The sequence below is a fragment of the Nyctereutes procyonoides genome, unplaced genomic scaffold (assembly GCF_905146905.1).
Source record: "Nyctereutes procyonoides isolate TBG_1078 unplaced genomic scaffold, NYPRO_anot_genome, whole genome shotgun sequence".
In the NCBI taxonomy this organism is placed as follows: domain Eukaryota; kingdom Metazoa; phylum Chordata; class Mammalia; order Carnivora; family Canidae; genus Nyctereutes; species Nyctereutes procyonoides.
Window position 1 is genome coordinate 23,313,904 of NW_026575140.1, and position 18,604 is coordinate 23,332,507.

Below are 18,604 nucleotides of genomic sequence, written 5' to 3' on the forward strand. Positions count from 1 at the left end.
CAGGTTACAGTCTGGGCAGAACAGGATCAGGCCTGAGATGGGGAGGTGACTGCTTCAGACCCTTTGGGTGCTTTACTGTCATGGGCGTTAGGACACGGTAGAGCTTCAGTTCACATGCAGAAAGAGCCTCAACACGAGGGAATTCCATTACTCGTGAAAACCAAGAAAATGCTGCTGCTCCAGCCCCACAGAGCAGGACTCAGGTTTTTGTTTTTTTTTTGTTGTTGTTGTTCCCAAGGTCAATGTGGCCATCTTCAGAAAAAAACATAAGAAACCGTCCCCTGTTCCGCAAAATGGGAAACAATCTAAGCTGGCTAAGGGACCTCTCCACCCAAGCACTAACGGGAAGACACCCTGTCCTCATCAGTGCCAGCGATTCTCATCTGCTAACAGGAAGGCCGCTCAAGAAGGCAAGCGGGAAACTCCTGGCACAAGACAACACTAAATCCAAAAGATATGACTGTCCTGGGCGCAGCATGGGCTGGGAGCCGACTCTCTGCCGCACTGTCGCTATTGCACACGGCTGCCGTGGCCTCACATGGGACAGCTGGCTCTCCACCAGCACGGCCATTGGGCGTTCCTAGACCACCACTCCTGACACAGCAGAGTAGGGGTTCCAGGTGGGGGTGCTCCCATATGTCCCTCCTGTCCAAAGCATTATCATAAAGGCAACTAATGTATCTCCTGTCACTTGCTAGTAGCTTCTGGTAAATTAAAACAAAATCGGAGGAGGAAACATGTCCAAACTCATATCGTAAGGCCAGAATGACCCTGATACAAGAGGGCCACAAGAGGAAAGAGAATGAGAGGCCAATATCCCTGATGAATGGGATGCAGAAATCCTCAACAAAATACAAACAGATCACACTCAACAGTACATTAAAAGGATCACTAACCATAATCAAATGCAATTTATCTCAGGGATAAATAAATGGTTCAATGTCCCACAAATCAATGTGGTAACACCACATTAACAAAAAAACAGATAAAAATCCTGTATCTTCTCAGTAGATGAAGAGCATTTGATAAAATTCAACATCTACTCATGATTAAAAAACTCTCAACAAAGTGGGTCAAAAGAGGAAACATACCTCAACATAATAAAGGCCATATATGAGAAACCCCCAGCTAACACCATACTCGACAGAGAAAAGCTAAGAGCTTTCCTCTCCTAAGGCCAGGAAAAAGGCAGGGATGCCCATTCTCGTCACTTGTATTTAACACAGCACTGGAGGTTGTAGCCTCAATGACCAGGCAAGAAAAAGAAATAACAGGCATTCAAACTAGAAATGAACAAGTACAGCTGTCACTGCCTGCAGATGACTTGATACTGTATGTAGAAAACCCCAAAGACTTCATCAAAAACCCACCAAACTAATAAAGGAACAGTGTCAAGGTGCAGGACACAGAATCTACATTCAGACCAAGATGAGAAAGAACATTGCACAGGCTCTAAGAATTCGGCCAGGTGATGGGCAGGCTGCCGCCCTCTCTCAAAGGCACTTCCTGCTGGAGCCGCCTGCACTCTGGAGGAGGAGCACCTTCCTGTTGCTATACTTGCCAGTGGTCTCCCCCTTCCTGAGGATGCCCCGTGTGCTCTTGGCAGTCTGGACTCTGGAGGAGCCTTCCCGTCAGGCTCTACCTGTGCAGCCAGATGTCTTGTCATCCAAGCCCAAATGTTCAAAGTCGCCTACCCATCTCCTCCCCAAGGGGTGCACGATGTTCCATCAAACTTCTTTATCTACTAGAGCCATCTGGAGCACCGTGAGAATTCTAGGGGGGATCCTTAAAACCCAGAGCCCTGTGGTTACACAGTCACAATCAATTCACACACAAACACGTTAGCTATGTTGTGAACACAGTGCATCCCCGCAATGCTCCTAATGCCCTACATGGGACTTCCAAGAGTATCAGGCAACATGTGGCCTGATAGAATAAGCAAAAGTGATACAGCAAAAAGCAGCTCATGTGGGACCACAAAGCTCCTCAAAGGTTAGCCTAGGTAGGCTGACTTGCCTCTCCCCGGAGACAGTGTCTACACTCAGTCAACAGAGATCACAGAAACCAGGGGACCAGTGAACATGGGGTCTCAAGAGCTCCAGGAAAGGACAAGTGGATAAGGGAGACAGAAACAGTGTCAGGTCCCAAGGTCCTCACAAGCCAGCCGTCACAGTGGACATTTCTGGGAGGTTGGGCTGGATGAGGCACCGTTGCTCACTGACTGTTAAGTGGGAGGGTGGGTGTGGATTAATCTATGACAAAATATGCTAGAGGCGACCTCAGACAGGGTTCAGAAAGAACCCAATTCATGCCTCAGACTCCAGACCTGACCCATCCGACCCCCTTGACAGCCCAGCCAGCTCCTTACACCTGCTCTTATACACTGACAAGCGCCCTTGTTACTGGTCTCCATTTAAGCAGATGGGCTCTGGGCCTGATGATACGGAAGGAGGTGAGTGTTCTCAGGAGCTATGCACAGTTGTTGTACACACTCCAAAGGACGCTAACTAGGTCCAGGCATCTTCGCACTGGCACCAGGATGGTATCCGAGCACCACAAGACCAGCAAGCACACTTCAGCTAAATGTCCACAATCTGACAGGAGTTAGAAGAGATCCTGTAAGCAACTCTATTTCCTCTGCTCCCATAGGTTTTGTTAGAAATTGTGTATCTACAATGGAATATTACTCAGCCATTAGAAACGACAAATACCCACCATTTGCTTCAACGTGGATGGAACTGGAGGGTATTATGCTGAGTGAAGTAAGTCAATCAGAGAAGGACAAACAGTGTATGTTCTCATTCATTTGGGGAATATGAATTATAGTGAAAGGGAATATAAGGGAAGGGAGAAGAAATGTGTGGGAAATATCAGAAAGGGAGACAGAGCATAAAGACTTCTAACTCTGGGAAATGAACTAGGGGTGGTGGAGGGGGAGGAGGGCGGGGGGTGGGAGTGAATGGGTGACGGGCACTGAGGGGGACACTTGATGGGATGAGCACTGGGTGTTATTCTGTATGTTGGTAAACTGAACACCAATAAAAATTAATTTATTAAAAAAAAAAAAGAAATTGTGTATCTAAGACTCAGGAGCGGGTCTGCTCCAGCAGGCCCTCCACAGAGGGTGGAGGGTTCAGAGGGGTATGAGCAATAGCAGGGAGCAGTGTGCTTCTAGGAACATAAAAACGTCCTTTAGTGTTAGCAGACACATGTGATGTCTTCTTGACAACAGACACTCACTTTCCACCTGAGTTCAACCTAACAGAGCTAAGACTTGTGTAATACAGTTCAGGGAAATTTCCAGACTCAAGAAATGCCAATCAAGAGAGGAATCAGATTATTTGCCAATCAGCAAATAATCAATTGCTTCTACTCACTCCTGCCCAGTGTTGTGTATCTTGTATAACATTTTTTAATTCACATATGCTATTATAATGTGATGGACTAATGATATCTAGAAGCAAACCACTTACATTTAATTTTGGAGCAGAAGTGTTTTAAAGTTTCTACCCTGTCCTCTCCCCTTAGCCTCAATGAACGATAAGTATTAAAACGTGCATCAACAGAGTGGTCTTGTTGGTACTATCCAAAAACCCCAAAGCTTCTGTGCAATCCCGGCCTATGTGTGTAGCCGACCCAGGGCCACAGCTCAGGTGTGGCCTCAGCTGTGGCTGAGCCACAGAGAACAACAAAGGTAAGAAAACAGCAAAAGCCAAGGAGGGCAGCTTGCTCTTCACACCCAAGCAGTCCTTGTGCCCGGAGTTAGAGGTCCCTCTCCATGCAGCTTCTCGGCCGTGCTCACCCGCAAAAGCCAAAGCCAGCAGGAGGTACGTACGGCAGGTGTAAACATCTCTGTACTCCATGTGCTCGTAATCGGGAAGAATTTTCATGAAACGTCCCGACTTCACGCGAGGGTTTATACCTGAACAGACAGCAGGGAAAGGGTAAAGATGGCTCTGCTTCCAGGATGGTATGATCAGTTTCCATGACTTAACACCCTCCCTCACTGACAATGGACACTTCCCATTACATAAGCAGCCCCCAAAACCTCAGGATGCAAGTATTTGCCTGGGATGGCCTGTCTTCATTAACCAATGGAGCCACACCAGAAACTCATAATGGCGGGCAAGCTCAGGACCCTCCCTCTCAATGGCCACAGATCAAGGGAACAGATGGAGGTGGGAGACCCAAGGTTATGGCTGGGGGATACTTGGGGGACCATTTAGGGAACCCCTGTGCCTGACTGATCTCTCCCTTGTCTGGTCCACACCTGGCGTTCTCCTTGACCATGTGCTGTCTGTGTGTGTTTTGTTTCTGATTAAGGGGGATGTTTGCCTGCCTCCTAACTCAGGCCTACTCACTCTTGAACCTATCTCTGCCAGGTACCAACCTTGATTTCTTTCCATCACCCATTTCAGAAGCTAAGCAATCTTCTCCTCGATAAGGCCTTCAGAGCAAATTCTCACACACACACACACACACACACACACACACACACACACACACACACACACACACACAGTTCCTGCATTGTGAACACAAAAACTGAAGCCGCCAACGACTGGGGTGGATTCAGCACTTCCAGACACTGAATAAGGTAATCATTACCTGGATTTTGCAACCATTTTTAAGGGGTCAAGGTATCTCCAAATGTTCTTCTGTGCCTGTCCATGTGCCCAGTATACCAGACGCATGTGTGAGCGTGTTCACCTCACCCTGGCCTCGTCCCCTCTCCCTCACCCCACTCCAGCTCACCCCCAGCCACTGCCCACCTGCCTGCCCACCTGTGTTCTTCGGGACAGCATAACTGAGTTGAGTGAGCTTCATGGGGGCCTTAGTTCCCACATCTGCCCCCACACCCGGGAGGTATTGGCACCTGCCTTCTTCCAGATGCTGTCTTGAACGCTTACTCAACTCCTATATAGAGAACTGTGCCTTCAAACTATTTTCAGATGATATTGTCAAATGACCTAACAAATTCAAGCAGTCCAATGATAAAAACTTGAATAGTAGATACTTCTAGAAACCAGCTGACTGTCCAAAAAAGCCAGGATACCTTTGTTTCATGTCACACACAGAGACTGCTGTGGACAGAATGGGGTCCTGCCCCAGCACTAATGCTGATAGCCAGAGTTAGTCCCTCCAGTTCCACACTCTGGCTGGATTAAGATACTGAGCTCTGGGCAACCATAGAGGAACCAAGGGTGGAGCCAGGGCCATGTGGCACCCATAGAATGGAGGACAGGAGACAGGGGGCAGAACTGGCTTTCTGCTTCTGGAATCTGGGCTTTGCAAGGTTCAAAGCAGTATTGTTCTGGCTGCGGAGATGAGCAGACATGGAAGGGATAAGGCTTTCAGGATATATGACTGCTAGGGCCCCCTAGACCCACGTCCCATGACACGTGTCTTTCTAGGCTGGTAGAAAGTGAAGCAGAAGCAAAAGAAGAAAGCCAAGTCTGAGTACCCACAGAGAAGGAGGAGCTGGCAGGTCGTCAGCAGTGGGGGCCAAGGCCAGGGATCAGGAGGGTGGGGGGGGGGGTCAGAGGGCACAGCTGAGCTGTGCATGTCATGAGCACCCTGGCACCCCAGAGGAAGGTCCATGAAGAACCTCCAGCTTGCTGATGGAAAAGCTCCCCAATGTAAGCACAAATCCTAACTCAGAACACCAACCACCTCACAAACCCAAACTGCCACGGATCACAGTGTGGACAGAAGGAACTAACAGGACGACGACGACATCCACCACATCCAAGGAGGAAGCACTGCCAGTGCCTCCCACCGAGCCAGCTCTACATGGAAGCTCCATGCTCCCCTGCAGCCATGTGAACGAGGGACATCTCAGAGGAGAACCTGAGTGACAGACCCGCTAAGAACGGGGACATGGAAAGGCAGCAGCCCATGCCCCCGACCCTGGAGGAACTTCCAGGGCTTCCACTGGCTGTCAGCAACCTGCGTCCTTCCGAGTCCTGAACCAGACATGTTCCGTGTAGACTGTGGTCTCAGCTCCCAGGTCTGAGCACCCTCGAAGGAGCACTACCGGTTCTGCTTTCAATGGAGAACATTTCCAAAGAATGTGAATCTACCAAGAATCTAGCAAGATGGATTTAGGATGAAACCTTAAGGCCCTTTTAAGAGCAATAAACAGTCTACTTTAGGCCAAAGAGAACTGGGTCACCGTCTTACTCCCCTCTTTGATCCCCAGCCCTGGGGAGCTAATACTGCCCAAGGCAGCCACTGAGGGGTGAACCCACAAGCTTCTCCCTGCGGCTCAGTGCTGGGCCGCAGCTCCTGAGTGGTGTCAGGCCAACAGCGATCTTCACAGCCTCACAACAGGAAATGGGGTCTGAAGACTCTACCCCACTTGGCAATAGACTGCAGGGCAGACAGAGCCCCAGAAGGGGGACCTGGGGTGGGGCTGCAGGGAGGCAGGGTCTGAGGAGGCCAGCCTCGCTGGCCAAGGAAGCCTGCGGGAACGGCCAGACTTCTCAGTGAAGCTGCTGTCCACGTGCCCGGAATCCAGACAAAGGGATGCCTCTGAAGCACCCCAGGGTTGTTTTCCATACAGCCACGTTTCTCAGATCTAATGGTCTTCAGCACCTAACAGAAGACACCATTACCTGTGAAAAAGAAAGACGAGACACCCCCAGAGACAAAGAAAAGGCCTCCCACCCTTAGTGCTGCAGCTACCAGCACTGTCCATGGTGCATCAGCTACAACACCGGGGATCTGAGGAGGGAACGAGGGCTGGGGGTCCCATTCTTTGAACTCCTATCATGGGTGCTCGTTCTGCCTTTGGAACAAAGGGGACCACGGAGGGCAACAGGGTCACTTACGCTTGGCATAGACATCTCGACAAGACACGCCGGTGATGTCCAGCTTCCGCAGGTTCTCACAAACGCCATACTCTGCAACAAGAAACATTGCTGGAGATCAGAGTCAAAAAGTCACAAGACCACAGAAACAGACAGACCAACAGAAGGGAGGGAAGGAGAAGGGGAAGGCGCAAGCTGAAGTCTTGGCCCTGTCTTCCCAGAGTCTTTCCCTTGCTGGGGAGATTTTGTGGGACTTCCACATGCCGTCAGCACCCGCACTCACCAGGAAAGCCATTATTCTATGTTTAGACCACACGTGACAAAACAACTATCTGCACTGTCTATTCTGATAAGCTCTAGAAACCTAATCGCATAAAACCAGTCAGACAATCCCCAGCTTATGAAGATGGCACAGCACAAACTCAGCGGTCCAGAAACATGTTTCCGTGGAAATGAGATCATTCTCGGTGTCAGAGTCCCATGAAGTCCCCCTGAACCTGCACTGTGGCTCACCATGCTACTCGTTCCATTAAACAAAGCCACAGGCCCGTGATGGGAGACCAAGTGAGAGCCTGGAAGGAGGAGCTACACACTCACGTCCCTCTGGCACCAGGGCCCCTAGACCCCAGCCAGCAACAGAGATCCTTGATACCCTCTCTGCCTCCCCATCCTCACCTGGCTGACCGCACCGTCCTGCTTCTTCCTCCCCATCCCTACCCCAACCCACTTTTCTAAGTCACCCACCGCAGCTTTCCAGTGGAAACCTCAGGTCCTAAGGGTTGGGTCCAGCAGGCTTTGCAAGGAAAGCATGTACTGAACTAATCACCACAAATCCAAGACTGCCAGCAGGCCAAGAGCTACAGTGATGTCACATGCCTGGTACCAACCTTTGCATGGGCCAGGCACCATTGCATTTGACCCTACTGGCAAGCCTGAGAGAGCTGCTACTGTCTTGTCTGTTTCAGTGAGGAGAAATCACAAAGAGAGGCCTGTGGCTTGCACAAAGGACCAGAGTTTGTGGTGCAGGACCCCCAGCTGAAGCCTGGATGGGGTGCCTTATTGTGGTAGCACAGCCCTAGCATGGAGTGTGCTCAGCGCCCCCCTGCCCAGGCTCACACCATCCCCACCAGGACTCACACCATCCCCACCAGGACTCTCCCTGTGCTCCTCCGGGGTACAGGTGTTCAGCTGGGGCTTCACAGGACAGCCACCTCTGTGATCAGCACTACACCTCCATTACAGGAAGGGGCGCCAAGGCTGGGCAAGGCTGGCATCTTGGCAGTCCACCTGAAACGTGTACTGATGAGGTATGGCCAACAGTGGCCGAGGGTGGTCCCTTCATCACGTCTCTCCTAATGGTGCCTAAATCCTCCCACGGTCTAGTCTGTTTTTTTCCAACAGAATGGATGGTATTAGCCCAAATGCTTCTGTGAACTGACAGGTTTCCCACAATACACCAAGTAAAGCTCCAGATGCACACAGAGGGGAGAAGGTATTTGGGGCGAGGCACCTGCTCAGCAATGTCTCTCCCGACAGGGCCTGCCTGGAGGACACCTGCTTTTCTCTTCCTCCTCTGCTGATGAACAGACATGAAGTTAAAGACTCCTAAGCCATAAAATCACAGCCTTGCTCACTACTGGGCAGAAAAATAAAAAAGTATATGTTTTATCCTGCTGCCAAGAAGAATATGGACTCCATTGTGGAGGATAATGCAAGTGGTAGGAACCTGTGAGGACAGATGGATAAAATAGGCTGTGAATCTGGGGAAGGGACACAGCAACACCTGCCTGCAACACAAGTCTCAGCATCTGAGAGACCACCACTTATCAAAACCCCTACAGGACACCCCACGGACCAACTGAATGGGCCACCCCCCACCCAAATCAGTAGAACACACTGAAGCAACTGGTCTACCCTGCTCTCACTAAGGGCTCTGTTCATATTCTCTATCTTCACCATCTCCTGCTGGCTCTGTGATGTCCATGACGGCCACGTGGCTTCTCCTGAAAGTCCCTGGTCAGCGGTCACTACTTTGTCTGGCTCTCTTTATTTTTTTTTAAGATTTTATTTATTTATTCATGACAGACACAGAGAGAAAGAGGCAGAGACACAAGCAGAGGGAGAAGCAGGCTCCATGCAGGGAGCCTGACACAGGACTTGATCCCAGGTCTCCAGGATCACACCGCAGGCTGAAGGCAGCGCTAAACTGCTGGGCCACTGGGGCTTCCCTGCGTGGCTCTCTTTAAAGACACTTTGGCTTTCTCTTGTGCAAACAATGCACTTCAAAATTGTTACTGCATAACAAGGTAGAGGCTTCAGTTTGTTTCCAGGTGGTTTTGAAAGGATAGCTCCCCTTCTCGATTCCAGCATGCTACTGCTGCAGGCGCTGACAGACAAGGAAGAAAGAGTCTCTTACTATCTCGTTGACAAAGTACTATGACAGTGGGGAAGAGGTCTTCTCCTCTGAACTGCACTTTTTTAATATGTGTGATTCTCAGTGCCAGTGGTCAAGTATGGGGCACAGCCCTGAAAATGCATCCAGGCGTGCTCCTGAGGCTGATGCACCTGGAAGACCATAGCCAGGCCTTTGTGAGGCATTGGAATTGCTCCTTAGGCATTTCTCTGGGCCCAGGCTGCTGACCTGCCCTCTGATTTTTGTTATCAGAGTCCAATGCACACTCCAACCTGTCAGTAACAATGCTTCTAAGTGGCTATGAGGATTTTAGCCAGGATGGCTAGCTCATCATAAATTTCTGTCCACTGTGTCAAGAAATGGTATTGCTCATATGGCATAGGATGTGAAGTTGCACAGGCAGATAAAGCATCCACAAAAACACCATGAACAATCAGAAAAAGGCAAAATTAGGATGTAGTGCTAATAAATGGAGCAATTTTTAGTAGGTTTTCCTTAATGTTCCCAAAAGGTCACAATAAAGGCACCAAAGAAGAATAATGTCATTTTTACCCAACTGTTCCTACAAGAACTGTCTGGTATTTTCCACCTGACGGGAAAATCTTTTTTTTTTTTTTTTTAAATAGGGGCTAAGAACAGTGCCACATCCTCTAATGTTCTATAAACGTTCCCATAAGTCATCAAGGGAAACTGCTCTTAAAATAACTTTAAGGTGGGATGCCTGAGTGGCTCAGTGGTTGAGCGTCTGCCTTTGCTAGGGGTGTGGTCCCAGAGACCTGGGATCGAGTCCCACATCGGGCTCCCTGCATGGAACCTGCTTCTCTCTCTACCTGTCTCTCTGCCTCTCTCTCTCTGTCTCTCATGAATGAATAAACAAAATCTTTAAAAATAAATAAACATGTAACTTTAAGGCCGTACTCACCAGTACCACATATCTTTCCTTCTAGAAAAACCACCAAGTGTGAACTCTACCGTTTGGCACAGATCCTGTCTATGATGACTAAAAGCTAGCATACCACACTGTGCTGCCTACAGATGCTTCCCAAGTACTGGATTTGGTGTTACAGGCTGTCAATTCAAAAAGTTTCCTTGGGGGCGCCTGGGTGGCTGAATGGGTTGGGTGTCTGCTTTCAGTTCAGGTCATGATCCCAGGGTCCTGGTATCAGGTCCCACATAGGGCTCCCTGTGGGTACCCTGCTTCTCCCTTGGCCTCTGTTTCTCGTTAATAAATGAGTAAAATTAAAAAAAAAAAAAAAACGGTTCCTTGATGGGGCCCCTGGAAGCTCATTTGGTGGAGCATGTGACTCCTCATCTTAGGACTGTGTGTTCAAGCCCCATGACAGGTGCAGAGATTACCTAAATAAAAATTAAAAAAAAAAAATCCCCGCTAATCTATTATAAAAAAGAGCTTAAACAATTCTTTTTTGAAAGTGTTTACTCTAGGGATCCCTGGGTGGCGCAGCGGTTTTGCGCCTGCCTTTGGCCCAGGGCGCGATCCTGGAGACCCGGGATCGAATCCCACATTGGGCTCCCGGTGCATGGAGCCTGCTTCTCCCTCTGCCTGTGTCTCTGCCTCTCTCTCTCTGTGACTATCATAAATAAATAAAAATTAAAAAAAATTTAAAAAAAAGTGTTTACTCTAAAATGAAAAAAAAAAAAAGGCTGAGAAAGGAGAAAAATGAATAAGCTGGACTTGAGGAAATTTCTAAAACAAAACGGTCCCGCTGTGGAGAACAGTATGGGAACACAGAATTACCGTAGGACCCAGCTCTCATTCTGCTATGGCAGGGCTCCCAAGGAGTTGGAAGGGGGGACTCAGGTATTTCTGCACCCGTGCTCTTGGCAACAGCCTCCACAATATCCAAAAGGTGGAAGCAATCCCAAGTGTCTGCTGGCAGGTGAACCCATAAACACAACATAGTCCATCCACCTGATGGAATGTTATTCAGCCTTAAAAAGGAGGTAAACTCTGTTACCTGCTGCAGTATGGATGAACCTTCGGGACATCGTGCTCAGTGAAATAACTAGGACCCCACAAACAAATACACTGTGTCCTGACAATTCCATGAGGTCCTTGGAAGCTGGGGTGTAACCAGAACAGAGCTGTACGTGGGCAGGATGAACAAGTCCTAGAGGTGGACTGGGGGCAGGTGGGAAGGGAGAATGGTTGCACAAGTGAATGTACTCAATATCACAGGACTGTACATTTAAAGATACTCCACAGGGTTAATTTTTATTGTATGTATATCCTCATAAGAAAAAAATTAAATTACCACTTCAAATATTCCAATCAGAAAATTTCCAAAAAGCTATTTGAAAAATGTTTTGCCAAGAGGGAAGAACAGGGTAGTAGTTTGGCTCGAGTCAAGTCAACACGTAAGCCTCTTGTGATCTAACTGCCTGGGGCTGCCAAGTGCTCCTCTCCAAGGAGCCCGGGGATGTGTGAGGGGTTCTAGTGAAAACTGTCCTCACAGCACATTTCTGATCATGCATAACTCTGATTAGTTTCTATGGGGGGAGTCGGTTAGAAGTTTCCTCTCTCTCCCTCCCTGCTGCAGAACCCCACAGACACACCTCAGCTTGAGTCCCCTTCCCTGGAAGAGAAGGTGAAGACCCATGACTGACATATGCACACATGTCGGAGCAGAATGTGGCAAAGAAAGTAAGCACTAGTCTCCTGCACACTGCATCGGTACTGAGAGGCTGCCAGAGGGGACCTGGTCTCATTCTCCAGGTAAATGCGAAACTGGACAGGCACAGCACTAAGACGCTATCTACAGCAAGTTGGTGAGCATACAAGATAAATCTGGTTCTCTCTCAACCCTGGAGAGAGGTGGATGGCAGAGATGGGAGTCCACAGGCATCACGAAAGCATGGAAGAGTCTTAGGTAGAAAAGCAACATGGACAGAGACTCCACAGCAGACTTTTTTTTTTGTTTTTTTTTTTTTTAATGATTTGGGATGCCTGGGCGGCTCAGCAGTTGAGCCCGATGTGGGACTTGATCCCAGGACCCCGGGATCACGACCTAAGCCAAAGGCAGACGCTCAACCACTGAGCCACCCAGGTAACCCACACTTTTACTTTTGAGGCTTAAAAAAAGTCAAAGGAAGGGCAGGGGCTGGTGGGAGAGAGGACCTCCCCCTCCTTTAAAAAAAAATAATAATAATGTACCAGATCTGGAAAAACACTCTGCAGCAAGCTCATTTTAGGATGGGAAGACTGTAAAACCCAAAAATTGGACATAACTTACAGGTGTCTCCTATTAAACACCTGGACTATTTGGGAGGCTAAACAATTCTCCAGGATGGCTGAAACTGCCTACAGGATTAATGTGACTCATTCTCAACCAATTCAGTTCACACAAAGATAAACAGTTTCTGTGCCAGTGGATGCTGTGAGTAGCTGCACTCTTCCAGTGTGAAGACTCTGACCCCAGTCCAGCCCCCATGACATGCACCTGCTGGCCAAGGGACACCCACTCCAGCTAAGGCCCATCTGTCACCCTGAGACACCCACCCTTCCTGAGTGTGCGCACACCCACTGTCCCACCACCCACGTGTGAGACCAGGAAAGAAGCCTGGAGCCTGACTCTGCCATCATCCGCCCCTAGAACGTTGTCTAGTGTTTCTGACCCTTCCTGCTCCTTGGCTAATACTCCACACACAACACAGGCCTGGCCCTGCTCCGGTTTACCAGCCTCTCCGTCGCCACCAGGTGGACAGTGATGGGATCGCTGGCAAAGGATGCTGACTCATGGGTTCCAAACCCTGCCCATCTCAGGAAAGGGCCTTCATTTTCCAAGAGGACACTTGTTCCTCTGCAAAGTCCCAAAGACACCTTTGTGTTTACATGCCCTTTAGAGCCAGAAAGACAAACCCAGAGCCTCAAATGCATTACGTAATCATTTTATAAACACAGGAAAACAGTAACAATGGCAGTGCCTGGTCCTCTAACAACCAATCCATTCTTTTTGGCAAGGTACCAGTGTCTGTCTAATTAAATATGGTTGGGGGAAATCTTTACTGGATGTTCTCTGGGTACCAGGCTTACTTTCTAGCTTACTTTTTTAAGTTTGAAAAAAAGGAGATCTGAAAAATGCTCCCCTATGAGGCACCACTGTCTACCCTTTCCTCCTCGGTAAGGGAAAGGAAGAGGTTTCTCTATAAAGCAGCAAACGAGATTCATTTTGAAAAAAATATATATACAGAAAACTGCAGTCCTTTCAAGTGGCAAAGTAGAAGAAAAAGATAAAGGTTTTCCCTCAAGTTCTGAGATCCTGTTCCACATCCAGGAAGGGGCTGGCTTCCCCTTCTTGTGGTTAAGACACATGCATTACTACGATGTACAGTTTAACCACCTGCCAACCTGCCCACCCCACCATCAAAACCAGTGGGTTTAGCAAGGATCCGCTTTACAGGAATCATAAAAATCCCCAAAGCCAACCTTAAAACGAACAACTTGCCAAGTTCACTTCTTCCCAAGTCGACCTTCCAATTTCAGTTGTATTAACAAAAGCTTCATTTCTCACATTTCCCATCAGCATATCATATAGGACAGAAACTGTATTTCCCTCTGCTTGCAAAAACAGAATTAATACTGGTTTTTAATCCTACATTTCTGTCATAAAGATCACACATTATTGGAAAAGGATTATTCCTAATTATGAAGGAATTTAAACACATTTTAGACTTAGATCAAAATATTACACAAATATCATTCTATACATCAAAAAACTTAACACAAGGAAAGAAATGGGCAAATTATATATTATAAATTTAAAACCTGACACTGACAGATACTGACCCGAATATATGAATTCCTTGTCTGAGTACTTCTAAATATAGGGACACCTGGGTGACTCAGTGGTTGAGCATCTGCCTTTGGCTCAGGTCATGTCCCAGAGTCCTGGGATAGAGCCCCCCCACCTGTAGGGCACCTGCTTCTCCCTCAGCCTGTCTCTGCCTTTTTCTCTGTGTCTCTTGTGAATAAAATCTTTAAAAAATTTTAAATATTCCTAACTCAGTGTGGAAGGGGAAATACACATATGAGCGTTTCCTTTGTTTCTAAAATTGTCTTTTGTTATTATTTGAATATTTTTATTTAAAACCGTGGTCTGAACATAGATTTCAAAAATCACTGAGTAAATGGTGAAGTGTTAATGAAGAAAAGCCTCATCAGGGTCAAAGGCAAAATAACTCACTTGGCTTCTACCCTCAGAAGTCTGAGAAACGATGACTTATTTATAGCCCCACATGCAAGTAACTGCAGGCGGCCCGTTGCCAAAGGAGTGATGCATCAAAAAAAGTGTTTACCCTCACCCTGGCCTGCGCTTGTCCCAGAGGCTGGGCATGGTTCAGTTGGTTTCCTGTGAGAGGATAAATATCACCTAGTTGTTCTGTGCTCACCCCAAAATCAGAAGCACAGACTTAGCTTCTCACTAGCAACCTTTCACCTGTCCAGAGATATACCACTGGAAAATATTTAATCCAAAAGATCCAGCACACAGTGGGCTACAAAGGCCAAAGTTCTATAAAAATAACTGATTTATTGCTAGGACACTGGAAATTGTGAGCTTCTGACAACATATTATAAATAGAGCTACCCCGTTTTAAGTTTCTAGTGCTACCCCTCACACACCTTCGCCCCATGAAAAATCATCCAATCATTTTAGGAAGGGCTATTAAACATGCATACATTGGCTGCACCGTGAAAAGCCAATCATGGTCCCAAATTCTTTGAAGCGATAAAACACAGGTGTTATATTCTCTTTCCCACTCCCATTTTTGTAGCTTGTCTTTTGCTCTGGAAAATCCAATTATCAAAAGACAGAGAGCAAATATGTAAACATGCAATTCACTAGTTTTACTCCTCCTCCCAAGACACGAAAAACTGGAGCCACCATTATACCCATCAGGACTGGATGGGACACAGAGGTTCCAGTTCCAAGACACTTAAGAGGCTAGGACAACTCACCTCCTCAACCAGCCTGAGATTTGGCCTCCTGCTCACCAAGGCTGGGGGGGGCTTTGGTTCTTACCTAAAGGTACTTGGGGGCACTGGCCTTCTCAACATTCACCTTAACCCAATCTAGTTTAGGAAAGATGAAACTTGGAAGCTAAAAGAAGCTCAGACTCACCCCATATATGACTGTTCTTATACATAGAATGAGACAACCCTAAGGGACATCTATAAATACCATATGGGATCGTCAGCCAACCGATTTTTGACATAGATGAGCTAGAAATTGAAGCTACCAGAATGAACTACTGAAACTGAAGACCTAGCAACCATCTTCATAACCTTTGGATGAAAATCATTCCTTAGGGGCAGTGGCTCAGTGGTTGAGATCCTGTCTTCAGCTCAATTCATGATCCCAGAGTCCTGGGATCAAGTCCCACATTGGGCTCCCTGCAAGGAGCCTGCTTCTCCCTCTGCCTGCGTCTCTGCCTTTCTCTCTCTCTCTCTCATGAATAAATAAATAAAATCTTTTAATAAAATTAAAAAAAAAATAAAATGAATGAAAGAAAGAAAGAAAGAAAGAAAGAAAGAAAGAAAGAAAGAAAGAAAGAAAGAAAGAAAGAGGGATCCCTGGGTGGCACAGCGGTTTGGCGCCTGCCTTTAGCCCAGGGCGCGATCCTGGAGACCCGGGATCGAATCCCACGTCGGGCTCCCGGTGCATGGAGCCTGCTTCTCCCTCTGCCTATGTCTTTGCCTCTCTCTCTGTGTGTGTGTGTGACTATCATAAATAAAAATAAAAAAAAAATAAAAAAGAAAGAAGAAAGAAAGAAAGAAAGAAAGAAAGAAAGAAAGAAAGAAAGAAAGAAAGAAAGAAAAGAAAGAAAGAAAGGCAGCCCGCCCTGGTGGCTCAGTGGTTTAGCACCGCCTTCAGCCCAGGGGTGATCTTGGAGACCTGGGATCAAGTCCCACATCAGGCTTCCTGCATGGAGCCTGCCTCTCCCTCTCTCTGTGTCTCTCATGAATAAAAAAATATAAATCAGAAAGAAGAAAGAAGAAAGAAAGAAGAAAGAAAGAAAAGAAAGAAAGAAAGAAAGAAAGAAAGAAAGAAAGAAAGAAAGAAAGAAAATCATTCCTTAGATCCAAAATATGTAAATTTGACCAACATTGTAACTTTCAAAAAAGTCATTATAAATGAGGTTAAATTGTAAATCACTATAGGCTACTAAGGAAATGTCTTGCAACATATTAAATCTATCTGGACTAAATAAATAAAACCCACAAATCAGTAGAAAAAAATATAGGGTAGAAAGTGGGCAAAAGATTAAAGATAAACAAGGAAGAAAAATCCAAATTGCCAATAATGATATTTTTAATTTATTTTTTTAAAAGACTTTATTTATTTGACAGAGCACGCAAGCGGGGGGAGCTGCAGGCAGAGGGAGAGGGTGAAGCAGGCTCCCCACTAAGCAGGGAGCCCGACGCGGGCTCGATCTCAGGACCTGGAGATCATGACCTGAGCCTAAGGCAGATGCTCAACCGACTGAGCCACCCAGGCACCCCTAATAATGGTATTTTTTTAAATGTGCATCCTCACTAATTATCAGGCACATGCAAATTAAAATATATAAATATGGATCGTTTAGAGTAGAGAGAATTGAGCAGATACTGTATTAAAGGGAATAACCTAGAGTAGCTGGACCAGAAATGACAGCTGCTTTGTGATAACATGATGCATATTAAACATTTGCATGTCACCTTTTCTGACTTTCCTGTTCATGCTCCAGTATCAGGAGGGAAAGCAGCTAAAATCACTACCGGAATAACCAGGCAGTAAAAACTGCAGAGCTCACAGCCCACCACCCCGCAAGCACTACTTCTGCATGTATTCTATCTGCATTCAAACAGACATAGAGATTGTTCACTATACACTGTATTTAACAGAAAATAAAAATAAAAATAAAGGTAGGAACAAAGTGTGGTCTCTTCAAATTATGAACCACCACATAGCATTTAAAAAGACTGAACAAGGACAGCCCTGGTGGCTCAGCGGTTTAGCGCCGCCTTCAGCCCAGGGCATGATCCTGGAGACCCAGGATCGAGTCCCACGTTGGGCTCCTGCATGGAGCCTGCTTCTTCCTCTGCCTGTGTCTCTCCCTCTCTCTCTCTCTCTCTCTTATCATGAATAAATAAATAAAACATTTAAAAACATAAAAAAATTGAAAATTTTTTTAGAAACTAAAAAGGTAAAGGGATCAAGAGCAAATAGAATATTGGGGATGACTAGGAATATGTCTTTTTTACTACTTTTGTCTTTTTTTTTTTTTAAATTTCTCACAATTAAAATTTTCGTAGTATGTCTGCCTTGGCGGACAAGATCCATCACTTCTAATGTCACATCGTCTCTTGACTGGGGAAAGCTGAACTGAGAAGTGCCCCAGCAGGAAAGGACTGCAGTCTTGTTGTCTGTCCCCCAATTTCCTTCTACACCTTCATCAGGACTTTTTGTACTTCCATTAGCAACTCTAAGAAATCACCCTGACCTCTAACCCCAGGGAGTTTTATTCTATGCCATACCTTCAGATTTTTTGGATTACATAAATGTCTTCATTATTCTGTTCCTATAGTTGAGCTAGACGCGTTAGAATTCCCCAGAGACAAACCCACCAGAAACCATTACACAGGCTGGTTAACCAATGGAAAAACTTCTCAAAGCACAATGGAACACCTGCAACGAATCTGGGTCTTACAGGTGTACAAGAGGCAAAACAAAGCAAATGAAAAGGTAGAGTTCACAGAGAAAGTGGAACTTTCTTTGCCTCTATTTTATTTTTTTTAAGATTTTATCTATTTATTCATAAGAGACACACACAGAGAGGCAGAGACACCAGCAGAGGGAGAAGCAGGTTCCATGCAGGGAACCTGACATGGGACTCGATCCTGGGTCTCCAGGGTCACATCCTGGGCTGAAGGCGGCAGCCGAGCCACCCGGACTGCCCTCTTTACCTCTGTTTTAAAATGGCAAAAGAAATGCACTTGCTACATATATGACAAAAAGGTTAATACTGCTAATACTCAGAGTTCTTACAAATTTGTAAGATAAAAATAAACTCTCGTAGAGACATACAAATAAAGAATCACAAGAGATTAAATAAAATGGCCAAGAAGCCTCACGATAGGACATGACAATTCAGGGGATGAGCACATAACCTGCATGATCTTATTTAACCCCCAAGGTGAACCTACAAGAGTAGCACTTCCCAGAAATAGTTGGGAAGGTAAAGCAGCAATTCCAGGATTTCAAAGCACTAAACGGAGCCTGGCCTGTGGACTGACACTCTGGACTCTTGAACACTGAGCTTCACTGCAGAGATAGGATGACTGATCCACTTGCTGAGGAGGACGTGGGGGAAGAGGCCTTCT

General features: G+C 46.7%; 1 protein-coding gene across 2 annotated transcripts in view; it reads right to left on the reverse strand.

Annotated features, from left to right (window-relative positions):
* FBXO31 (F-box protein 31) overlaps positions 1-18,604 on the reverse strand; it is a 42,209-nt gene that overhangs the window by 22,226 nt on the left and 1,379 nt on the right. Inside the window, exons 2-3 of one of the 2 annotated variants that reach the window (XM_055305547.1) lie at positions 6,834-6,905; positions 3,836-3,922 (exon numbers count right to left, since the gene is read on the reverse strand). In XM_055305547.1, the coding sequence (XP_055161522.1) occupies positions 3,836-3,922; positions 6,834-6,905 (159 nt within the window). The remainder of the gene's footprint in view (positions 1-3,835; positions 3,923-6,833; positions 6,906-18,604) is intronic. The other variant, XM_055305549.1, reaches the window with a different exon arrangement.